The sequence below is a fragment of the Megalobrama amblycephala genome, linkage group LG23 (genome assembly GCF_018812025.1).
Source record: "Megalobrama amblycephala isolate DHTTF-2021 linkage group LG23, ASM1881202v1, whole genome shotgun sequence".
Taxonomy (NCBI): Eukaryota; Metazoa; Chordata; class Actinopteri; order Cypriniformes; family Xenocyprididae; genus Megalobrama; species Megalobrama amblycephala.
The window spans coordinates 21,527,995-21,540,616 of record NC_063066.1 but is presented as its reverse complement, the minus strand read 5'-3'; the positions used below and the strand labels follow the sequence as shown (position 1 = coordinate 21,540,616).

The window sequence follows — 12,622 nt, the reverse complement described above, 5'->3', positions numbered from 1 at the left end:
TTAGATCTCCATCCATAGAGCATGAATCAATCTGTTACTGTTCCAAAACCTAGTGAGCTGCTCCCACAGGCAGCACTTTATGGCATCATATCCAAGCTCCTGATATGGATGCGTTTTGAGCAAATTCAGGCAGCACTGCATCTATCCTTCGCAAATAAGACAATCCCAGAATGCATTGTTAAAAGCCTAGTGAAATAAATTAAACATGGTGGCTGAATCATTAGAAATCTTGATAAAAACATATGTATAATTCATTCAATGTCAAAAAGTATCAATAGTTCACAGTAACTGCCTGACTATTTTACCCAATATTTGTGCGTTCTGTGTATTTTATTCTTATTGGAGTGTCATGTTGTTAGGTTAGCAACAAGCTATCAACAAACTCTATTAGAATCAGTTGTGAGTTGGATCTCCTGTGCTGAGAACTATTTGTAGAGTGTTCTGGATCATTTATTTATAAGGTTTCATCCCTGTTAGGTTTCTGCCTTAAAGGAACACTCCACTTTTTTTGAAAATAGGCTCATTTTACAACTCCCCTAGAGTTAAACAGTTGAGTTTTACTGTTTTTGAATCCATTCAGCCGATCTCCGGGTCTGGCGGTAGCACTTTTAGCATAGCTTAGCATAGTTCATTGAATCTGATGAGACCAATAGCAAAGAGTTTTGATATTTTTCCTATTTAAAACTTGACTCTTCTGTAGTTACATTGTGTACTAAGACCGATGGAAAATGAAAAGTTGTGATTTTCTAGGTCGATATGGCTAGGAACTATACTCTCCTTCCAGCGTAATAATCAAGGAACTCTGCTGCCGTACCATGGGTGCAGCAGGCGCAATGATATTACGTATCAGAGTTCCTTGATTATTACGCCGGAATGAGAGTATAGTTCCTAGCCATATCGACCTAGAAAATCGCAACTTTTCATTTTCCATTGGTCTTAGTACACGAAGTAAGTACAGAAGAGTCAAGTTTTAAATAGGAAAAATATCAAAACTCTTTGGTCATTTTTGAGCGAGATGCTAACGGTCTAATCAGATTCAATGAACTATGCTAAGCTATGCTAAAAGTGCTACCGCGAGACCCGGAGATCGGCTGAATGGATTCGAAAACGGTATAACTCAACTGTTTAACTCTAGGGGAGTTGGAAAATGAGCCTATTTTCAAAAAAGTGGAGTGTTCCTTTAAGGTGTGGCCACATTTACTGTTATTCAGCAAATTTTCGTGGGTGAAATCCAGTCATTTCAATGTGAATCCATGCAACTGGGAATTTGCATAAATGCGAAAGTTTTCCCACACAGATTTTGCAACTGGTTCAAGTTGGTCATGTGAATTTGCAGAGTTGACCAACAGAAAACTGCTAGGTTTGAAAGTGACTTCAGTGTGAGCTGTGCTTCATACATTGCTACACTATTGAGAATAGACACTGAATCTTTTTTTGTCCGAGAAATTTCTCTAATAGTTAGAAGGCAGTTCATTAGGTTTTAGATCAGAGCGTTTGTTCCTTCTCAAGCTCGTAGCCGTTTCTTTAGTCTGGTGAAATCTTTCGCAGATCTCCACAGCCAGCTCTGCAGTTCTCGCAGTACCCAAAATCCCTCAACTTTCCGTGAGAAGTCATTAGGGGCGGGATGTGATGACAGCACAGGGGCCGCCAGCAAAGTGTGAACCTCAGCGGCCGGCCCTCCGTACTGATAGAGGAGCGAGAGAGGAGAGAGACCAGCATTAGGAGACGGGATGGAACGGCTAGATCGACGAGGATGGAGGGATGGCAAGGAAAAGAGTAGTGGCTGCTTTCGGTATCCATCTCCAACTTTTAAAGTTGTGTAGTTCATGTTGTTTATCAGTTTTAGCGTTTTCTCCTCTTCCATGCTCAGCAGTCTTCTCCTTTTTCCCCATCTCTCCATTCCTTCCTCCTTCTCTCCCTCCTCTTTGGCGACCCAACTCTCTCCTTCTTTTCTCCTCCCTCTCCTCCCCCTCTCTCTCTCTCTGTCCCGCTTGAGATCCGCCCGAGTCGTTCCCTCTCTCACACCCGAGGCGGTCTGAACGCCTTTGTTTCGAGGCACGTAACTCCGCAGAGGGGCAGGGCTGTTCTCGCTCACGCCCTGAAACTGTGACGACATGGGTGGGGCGTATCCTTGAGCGGCCGTGGCGTAACCTGTGGAGGGTGGTAGGTTGGTGTAGCCCAGGGCGTTCATCAGGCCGGATATTGAGCCGAGTAACCCGCTGAGGCCGGAGCAAAAGTGTAGGAGAGAGCTCTGGAGGTACGGACACAGGGTGGAGCGGGCCAGATCCCTCACAGCACACAGAAGAATGCTGTATGCACGCTGGTTCTGTGCCAGACGGGCACCGTTCTCCAGCCCGCGCCACAAGTCCACACGTGTAGCTGCACTGGGCACGGACAAAGAGGAGCTGTTGGGACGTGGAGGAGAGAAGCCGGGATCACTGAATGGAGGCCCAAGATAAGACAGCTGAGGACCAGAGATGAGGAGAGATATTAGAAAACAATTACACTGATTCTGTAGTGTTTTTTATGTGCTTTAAGGTTTATAAGACCAAGGCACTTAAGGACCCCATGAAATCAAAATTGTAAAAAAATAAATAAAGGTACTTTATTAGCATTGATGGTTCTATGAGGAACATTTAACACTTTCCATTGCACAAAATGTTATTTATAGTGGAAAAATGTTCTTTAGATTATTGAAATATGATTCACACCAAGAAAATAAAAAAAATGGTTCTTTTAAAGGATTAGTCCACTTTCAAATAAAATTTTCCTGATACTTTACTCACCCCCATGTCATCCAAGATGTCCATGTCCTTCTTTCTTCAGTCGAAAAGATATTTGGTTTTTGATGAAAACATTCCAGGATTATTCTCCTTATAGTGGACTTCAATGGTCTCCAAAGGGTTGAAGGTCAAAATTACAGTTTCAGTGCAGCTTCAAAGGGCTTTAAGCGATACCAGACGAGGAATAAGGGTCTAATCTAGCGAAACAATCGGTCATTTTAGAAAAAAATACAACTGTATATGCTTTATATAAACAAATGATCGCCTTCCAAGTGCTTCCGCCAAAACAGCACTTTCGTATTCTTCAAAACGCCTAGCATATACATTTACATTTTTTTTCGAAAATGACCGATCGTTTCGCTAGAAAAGACCCTTATTCCTCGTCTGGTATCGTTTAAAGCCCTTTGAAACTGCACTGAAACTGTAATTTTGACCTTCAACCATTTGGAGGCCATTGAAGTCCACTATAAGGAGAATAATCCTGGAATGTTTTCATCAAAAACCTTAATTTCTTTTTGACTGAAGAAAGAAGGACATGAACATCTTGGATGACATTAGGGTGAGTAAATTATCAGGAAAATTTTATTTGAAAGTGAACTAATCCTTTAAGAACTGATCACTAAAAGGTTCTTTAGGGAACCCAAAATGTTCTTCCCATTTTGGAACCTATATTTTTAAGTGTACTCCTAAAAGATGACTAAATAAACAAGTAAACTAGCATTGTCAAGTAAAATGCTCTCTAGTCTGTGAAAGTCCTCTTAAATATTAAATACCATCTGCTTCTGACTAGAGAGTAGCGAGTCACGGGATGTTGGTTGCTTGTTTTTGTTTAGTTGGCATGTTTGTTGGCCAAAAATGAATATTCTGTAATCATTTACTCACCATCATGTTGTTCCAAATCTGTACGACTTTCTTTGTTTTGTGGAACACAAAAAAGATACAATGGAAGTCAATGGTACCCCAAAACTGTTTGGTTCCCAACATTCTTCAAAATATCTTCTTTTATGTTCCGCAGATGAAAGAAAGTCAAGATTTGGAATAACATGAGGGTGAGTAAATGATGACAGAATATTCATATTTGGATGAACTATCCCTTCAAAGTTGCTCAGAAATGGATGTAGTGACAAATCTTTTCTTCCGTACAGTACATACATCTGAGTGAAACAGAATATTGAAGAAAAAAAAAAAGTAGGCTGTGTACTTGGTTCAATGCATCGGTTGTTCACTGGATTTTGAGATTTGGTTGTTTGGTTTAAAGGGGTCCTTGATTATGATTTCACTTTAGTTAGTGTGTAATGTTGCTGTTTGAGCATAAACAACATCTACTAAGTTACGGCGCTCAAAGTTCAATGCAAAGGGAGATATTTTCTTTTACAGAAATCGGCTGGTAGGGACTACATCAAGCTTCTCCCCGGGTTGATGACATCACAAACCCCCAAATTTACCTAAACCCTGCCTCTGGGAACACGCAACAAAGGGGGTGAGGCCATGTTAGGCTGGCTGCTTTAGAGAAGAGGAAGAGTTGTTGTAGTAGAGTGTTGTTGGCATGCCATAATTTTACGCCGGACTGCTTCACGAACGAGGGTCAATTCAACGCTGGATTTGCACAAAAGATTAACATGACGGCACATGCTAGTCGAGGAGTTGAATAAACACCACAGCAACTACATAAATTTATCCACTAACCATTCTGAGTCTCTCCATCAGTGTCTGACTCCGGTTTGAACAATGTAAGGCTGAACACCGTTACTGACAATCGTCATTTTGGATGCGTGAGATTTTCCAGCTTTGTTGTTGTTGAGCAACCGAAGAGCGAGCTGTTAAAGCTCCACTCTCTTCTGGAAAGGGGGCTGGGAGCAGCAGCTCATTTGCATTTAAAGGGACACACACAAAAACAGCGTGTTTTTGCTCACACCCAAAAAGAGGCAAATTTGACAAGCTATAATGAATGATCTGTGGGGTATTTTGAGCTGAAACTTCATTCTGGGGTCACCAGATATTTATATTACATCTTATAAAAAGGGCATTATAGATCCCCTTTAAGCAACTAAACGATTGGAGAAGTCCTGCATTCCTCATCAGAGAGAAGTCTGTTATTTCACCAGAAGATACATTTATTACATGAATAAAAGTTACATCAAATTTAAAAAAAAAAAAAGAAGAAGAAAGAAACATATGCATGGACATAAAGATCTGAATGGTGAATTTTAATTTCATGCTGCTTTTAAGTTACCCAAAGAATATTGACTAGTTAATATGAAAAGGACAAGCCTTGATGTGCCCCGCCCCAACTTCCTGTTTCAATAACAAACACATGAACGCAGTGCACAAAACTGCTATCAAACTATTTAAAGGGGTCTTTATACACCATTACCTGGCAAATGTCAGATAGGCTAAGTTACAAGACACTAGAAACAGCTAATTATAAAACTAGAGCATGTATCACAATACAGTCAAGGAAAGAGGAAAGAGATAATAATACAAAGAGTGAGGGGGAGAGCATCCACAGGAAAACATCTATAAACAAATACGTCACATTCATCGTCACACACTGACAACACATACACACACAAGCACGCACACACACTAAAAGATTGTGACTCACGTAGGTGTCTCTGATCTCCTTCAGCTGGTGGTCCAGGTATTTGGTTAGCTCATATGTTCTCTCTATCGAGCTCCTCTCATTGGACAGAATGAGTGTGCGGTCCAACGCCTGACCACACCCCAACACAGCAGCCAAAAACATCAGCACAGCAACTGAAATAGAAAGCAGTGAAAACTGGGATTTAAGTCCAGTGAAAATGCACAGTTGACAATACAACGTCCAATTCTTGCCATTTGCCATTTCATTTTGTAAAAATGCTTTAATAAGTTTGTTAATTCTCAAATAACACTGTGATATTGTTTCAGGAAAAACACCAACCAGAGAAAATCTGTCTGTAATCAGCTCTGAATAAATGTTTGGTTTATGAGAGTTCACAGAGATTATGGTTTGTCATTTTTATAATATAGTGGTTTTAACTGTAATTCTTTTGAGGTACTCAAAATTAAACAGTTAGTTTTATGTTATATTTTGATTATAGAGATTACAATTTCATGCGGATATGTCTGGCACTGCTTCTGCTACTGGTTTCTGGTACAGTTTGTTTGTAGAGAGAGAGAGAAGTTCTGCACAGGATTATTATAGGGATTCATGTTCATACGAAGCAGGCCATGAAATACATTTTACATGCAGTATATTATATAGATATGTTTTCATTTATCTTTACTGCTAAAATGACCCTTACTGCAATATTTTAATGCATTAAAGTCAGCATGAAATAAAAATTCACCCTGGCATGTTATTAATCTTATCGTGAGCGATTTATCCATGCATATGTTTCCTTTTTTGTCTTTTTTGACCTTGTAATTTTTAAAGAGAATGTCATAACTCAATCTTCCGGTAAGCCTTTTTTTTTTTTTTTTTTTTTTTTTGATAATTCATTTTAATTGGAAGTATGTCACTATACAGAAGAAAAGATCTGTCGCTATTTCTGTTTTATCATTAATGAGATCAATTTACAGTGGCCAAATGTACAGTATTTGAACACATAAGCCATACTTAACATTTCCCTAAAGTCATTACATAAATAATAAAAATTGGCATTTGCAATTAAATAGGTAAAATGTAAAAAGTTTTTTTTTTTTTTGCAGTGATGCCATATAGAAGAACCATTTTAGGCTCCTCAAAGAACTGTTCAGTGTACAGTTCTTAAAAGAAACATTTTTTTTCTTGTATGAAGAGCATTTAATTTCCACTATAAAAAAAAAAAAAAAAAACTTTTGTTAAAGGTTCTTCAACCATCAATCCAATAAAGATCCATTATTTTTTTAAGGGGCTATTCAAACAGAACGCGTTTTTTCATTCCATTGAGCTCCATTGTTTTTCAATGTAAACATGTGCTATGGATGCTGTATGGAACACCAGTCAGTTCAAATATACACAAATTTGCGTATTTTTGAACTGCACACGGCATTCTAAAAGCACGGCATTCTAAAAACGTGGCACACAAGTTCAGCTTTTAAAAAAACATGCTCTTTTTTCGCAAAAACGTGTTCTGTGAGAACCAGCCCTAAAAGAGCGTGTTAGAGATTTTCTCAGAGCTAACTTAACTTTTCTGAGCTATTTTCACAATGACTTTTAAACAGTGAACTATCAACATAATTCTATAACATTTGTCAAACAGAAAGCGTCAATACATTTAATCATCATTTTTAACCATATATCTGTAGTTTTATCATTTGACAAATAGCATAGTACTTTTTCTTAGCTCAGGGGTGTGTGTGTGTGTGTGTGGTCCTCTACTCTGGGACATGTTTTTGTTTTGGAGTGTGTGTTTGCAGGTTTCTGTTTTGGATTATGTGTATATACATGCCTGTACACAGACCAGTGCATTTGTTACATTTGGTATTGTGCGTGAGTGTGTGTAAGTGTGCCCATCCAGAGACCCTTTCAAACCCACGTCTTCAGAAATCACGCTGGGAAAATGGCAGCAAATGAGAATGAACCTCGAACTTCGAAAAGGGTCACACAGTGCTCCTATTATGCGCGTATGCGAGCCTCAGGGAGTCATCCGGCACAAACACATCTCACCCAGTGTCTCTGTTCTTTTTCTTTTTTGTGTCAAGCATTCAGAGGAACATGGCAGAGATGTGTAATTACTTGTTTGAGGCATTGTGTTTTCAACAGGTGTGAAATATGTGCACCTCCTCCCCTTTGCTTTTCCCTTTTATCTTTGTTCGTCTCCTCTTCTTGAACCCCCCATCATCCTCATGTCCATTTTTCTCTCAATTCTTTCTTCTCCCAGCTCTCTTCATCACAATCACACGTTTTTCTCGCTGTCACACATTGTTTCTCTCTCCTTCCCCTCATATTCCCCTGTCAACTTCACCAGGTTGTTTTTTTTTACTTCTCACACACGCCTATGTTTCCTCCCCTCCTTTAAAGTGGTTTATCTCTTTTTTGCCCCCGGCCAAAATAACAACAGCTTATTAACCTCGATTAGCCCTGCCAGTTTTTCTTTTCAACTCTGTTCCTCTCTTTTTTTCTCTCCCCTTCATTCTAATTCACTCATTCTTCTTCAAGAGGGAAGAATTCTCATGAAACGCTCATCTAAAACGCTACCTGAAACACACACACACACACACACGCTCCTGACACACCTTTTCCTCAACCTAATAGTCAAAGTCTTTCAGATAGATAAGTAACCGGGAGTGGAAAAGTTCAGCACTGCATCTCAGATGGATCCAAAATCCTGATCCAACAAAATCGGCTTATTGAAAACATCAGATATCGAATGATGTTTCTCTGTGTTATAATAAAAATCTTCCATTAAAATCTTATAAACACTGACTAACATCTTATTCTTATTATAATTGTCTTTTGTTCCAACGAATAACTGGATAAGTGTATGTTATTGATCCAAGGTTTCTCTTTCATAGCTCTGGAGACTGGAATTCTCTATGATGTTATTAAAGCATTAACGTTAACTCAAATGTTTCTACTATTATATTTGCCAGGAGAAATAGTATTGACAACATACAATAAATAAAGGTTCTTTATTGGCTTTAAAGCTTCCATGAAGAACCTATAACATCCAATGAAACTTTCCATAGCACAAAAGCTTCTTTGTAGTGGATAATAGTTCTTTGGGTTTTTAAATTGTTCTTTCAAATACAAAACTGTGATCTGAAAGGTTCTTTGGAGAACCAAAAATAGTTCTTCCCTTTTTGGAACCTTTATTTTTAAGAGTTTAAAAGCTTTAAAATAATGTCAATTTATGATCTCTGAAGAATTTGATGAGTTTATATGATTTCTAAATTTTGATCGCAGACTATCATGGCTTTGAGTTCTCTACTAAATCTCTCACAGATGAATCTAAGACATATGCAAACATTACAAAGGTCTTTTTCCTCTCAGGAGATAAAACTGTGATATTGAAGAGATCTTGTTTTCTTCTTTCCTACCAGAGTAAAGGCGCCGCATAGCGTCACCATTATGATATCCATAATTCTAAAGAAAACATGAGTGGGATTTGCTGTACAAAAGTTATTTGATGATTATCACTGGGTAGAAATTGTACTTCTGACTGCTTAGAAAAGCAATATCTCCTCAACAATCAGCATTATATTCACAGTGTTTACTTCTTATGGTTACTATCCATACATTTGAGCAATAATATGGAGATTTTTCTTAGCAATTAGTGAACTGCTGTTTTTCTCATGGCATAGTAGATATTATCGAGAATAACATGAAGAATGTTCTTCTCTCTTATTGCTTATTTGGATGTAAGCACAACAGCTCTAAAACAGAGCACTGGCATATTTACATAACCCCTGAAACAAATCCCCCGCGACTTTATTGAATAACCGCGGCTTTCATTAGGACAGATCTGTGTGTGTGTGTGTGTGTGTGTGTGTGTGTGTGTGTGTGTGTGTGTGTGTGTGCATGTGTGTGTCTTTGCATATAGCCTACAGCTGGCAGCAATGATATTATGTCAAATCGGTATATCAGTCAGTTGCGCTGTCTTTCTCTCTGTCTCACACACATGCACACGTAGCCTCTCGCCTTCCATCTTCTGACTGATTTGTTGCCTCTGTGTTAACACTAAACAGACGAGTCTTGGAGGCTCCAGTCAACAATACCAAGAATTCAGCATTATGGTGCAATATCATAAAACAAGCTCCCTCCTATCACATCATATAAAGTTATATTGCCCATATGATGGGCTGGTCAGTTCAGTGCACAAAGAGGCTAGTCTTTCATATTCATGAGTGAGTGTGTTTGTGTGTGTGTGTTTGTGAAGGGGGTCAGGGTCATGTTGTGTGTCTGTGTACAGTTAAAGTAGAGATTTATGTGCAGTCTGCACTCAATCAAATGTGCATTCCTTCACTGACTAGACATACACACACACACACACACACACACACTAACATGCAGGGCATTCAGATGGATGTTAGAATATAAATGCATCTTACGTACATGATGGACGTCTAGCAATTCTTTCTAGATACATCAAACCAGGTTTCATTCTCATTCTCACACTTGCTCTCTGTGATCTCTACAAGGGGACATACACTTCTCAATCTCCCCGTGGATACTTTTGGATAGTTTTAAATTTAAATTGATGGAAGTTGGCCTGAAACGTTGTCGGCTTTGCCAAGGACCTTGAGAACAAGGCAAGGAATGGACAATAAAACCTGCGTTAACAAAAACCCTCACTTTTTCCTTCGCACTTTCCTCACACGTTCTCCATCTCTGATCTTTTTTTCTCATGCTTTTTTTTTTTTTTTTTTGTCCAGTCCAATTCCGGTGCACTATATCTTTACCTCTGTAATTACCTTTCTTTTTTCTCTCTTGCTTTTTTTAATTATCTCTTCCCTCCCCCCTCGCCATTTCCCCATCTCCCTGACTCAAGTTTCTCATTTAACGTTGCCTAAAACGACTCGCTCTTGAAAATAAATATAACAAAATGAAGAGCAACTATCTGCACGTCAAATATGGAAATCAAACAGTTTGAGTTAAAAAGAAAGAAAGAAAGAAAGAAAGAATGAAAGAATGAAAGAAAGAATGAAAGAAAGAAGTGGGAGAGAGAGAAAGGGGCTTGGTGAAGCGAGGGGCCATGTTAATTTGGGAAAAATGTAAACAGCATGTGTAACTGTTCAAACCGTGACCAACTCATTTTATATCATTCCCCTGTGCTTGCTCTCTCCTTTTTCTTTTAGAGGGAATCTGGGCTGCGTTAACCCTCTTTCCTTTCCTCCATCACTCCATCTCTCTCTTTCTCCTTAAGCCCTGCACTTCCTGAAGCTCTTCATCCCTATACCTCGCTTATACATACTCTCTCTCTCTCTCCCTCTCTCCTCCCCAAAACCCGACTGTCTTGTCCGCATCTTTGCGTGGATTAAAATGCAAATGCATGGGGCGCTGTGACATGTTAATGGTTTGGGGCTTTTTTTCTGAAACCATCTGTGTGAGTTTGAGTGTATTTGGCAGTTTGGGCTGTGTGTGATAGATGCATGTGTATATGCATGTGGGGCAAGCGTGCATGTGGGACAAAATGAACTGTAACACGGAAAAAGAGAATGTGTGTGTGTGAGCGTGACAGACTGCTCTGCTGCTTTGTTCAGGCGTAAATCGCATCATTTCGTCACACACTCTTCCTCCTTTTCACAGGCTCCCTGAAGACAGGTGGTATGTATGTGTGTGGGTTTGTGTGTTTAGACCCTGACTAACATGAATCATGTACTTTCTCATATCAGTGTCGGTTAACAAGACAGGGGTGAGCTTGCCCTATGAACCACATGCACTTGAGAACAAGAATAGAAGCATAACTAGTCTTAGTATGTGCGTGTGCACAGGTTTGGCTATGCTTTACGAAAATGACATGTGAAACATGACAAAAATGAACGTGTGAGGACTTTGAAGAAATCTTCTAATTCAAAGGCTCCTAAATGCTTTAAATCTATCAACATCAACAGGTTTGTGTGAGAGATTGAGTTAGGGCTCGGGGTTTATTTCCTTAAAATACCTACTTTTTAAAAAAATAATTGTCTTATAGTTATTACAACAACCCATTCTCTATATTAATTTCTATAATATATCTTCACCTTCTTCTTTGCCATGTTAAATGTTCAGTGAAATTGACAAGAAATTAGAATTGCTTTACTAATTTTACAACACTTTTGTTTAGAAGTCTGAGGCCTACAATTTTAATCTGAAAATACAGGTATTATACACGTGTTCTTCTTCAAGTTAGACTGATTTAACATATGCACATAAACATAACTCACCTTTAGAGCAACAATTTAATCGATTATTTTACATGAAAAGCACAGTTATTCCCGAGCTAAACACGTTTCGTTAGCTTAAACGAAATTCACTTATTTTGCTACACTGACTGCTTAGGCCTCTCAAACTCAAAGGCAGACTTTCAGGGAATCAGTCTTTGATATATTTTAGAGCTTTTGAAACATTTTTTAGAATAGAAAACAGTATCACATGCGCTAGAAAACTAAAGATTCATTCACTCTGTTTTCTCCTTCTGGCAACCTTGCTAACAAATTTAGTTTAGCCTACACATAGGCTAAACACACACACACACACACACACACACACACACACTATTGTGGACTAAAGGTTCCTAAAGCAACAAACAATTAGCTTATATTATATTTAATAATTATCAAATAATAATAATAATAATAATAATAATAATTAATTATCAATTAACCAAAATTAGTAGTAACTGTAAAAAGCCAAAGTCGCTTATCACTTACCTTTCCAGCGATGCATTTTAATTGGACCAAATCCTTTATTTCCGTTCTGATCCGTTTATTCTTTTAGAGGTTTTGAAAGAGTCTTTGATTCAATAAAATTAACCCTGTGTTATTTTCGTGCGCTGCCCGGTGATTTAGTATGAACTCTCCCAAAGTTTTTCCTGGATTAGTTTGCGTGTGTCTGGAGCGCTATATAAAATCAATATATGTAGGAAAATACCTGTCGTGTGAGTTTAAAAAAAAAAGTAAATAAATGCAGTAAATAAAAGTCTCTGAAGCAGAATGTGAGCGTGTGAAGTGATTGACAGCTGGTGAGTGACCGCGCGCGCGTGCTCTGATATCCAGGTAAGTGTCGATGAAACTCACTGACTGACTGACTGACTGACTGAAGTGATTTTATACACATGCCTGAGAGAAAGTTCTGTCCCCCTCTCCTCCTTCCCCAGTCCCTCTCTCCTCCTCCTCCTCCTCTTCTCTTTAGTGATTCACTGTTGATTCATCTTCTCTGAAGTGAAGGACCC

At 38.7% G+C, this 12,622-nt stretch overlaps 1 protein-coding gene across 1 annotated transcript; it reads right to left on the bottom strand.

Annotated features, from left to right (window-relative positions):
• Positions 1–1,079: 1,079 nt before the first annotated feature.
• On the bottom strand, positions 1,080–12,489 carry clcf1 (cardiotrophin-like cytokine factor 1). Its single transcript, XM_048176227.1, has 3 exons — positions 12,102–12,489; positions 5,389–5,540; positions 1,080–2,464 (listed from the first exon to the last, which is right to left on the bottom strand). The coding sequence occupies exons 1-3, from the start codon at positions 12,115–12,117 to the stop codon at positions 1,505–1,507; spliced, it is 1,128 nt and encodes a 375-aa protein (XP_048032184.1). The 5' UTR covers positions 12,118–12,489; the 3' UTR covers positions 1,080–1,504.
• Positions 12,490–12,622: the final 133 nt, after the last annotated feature.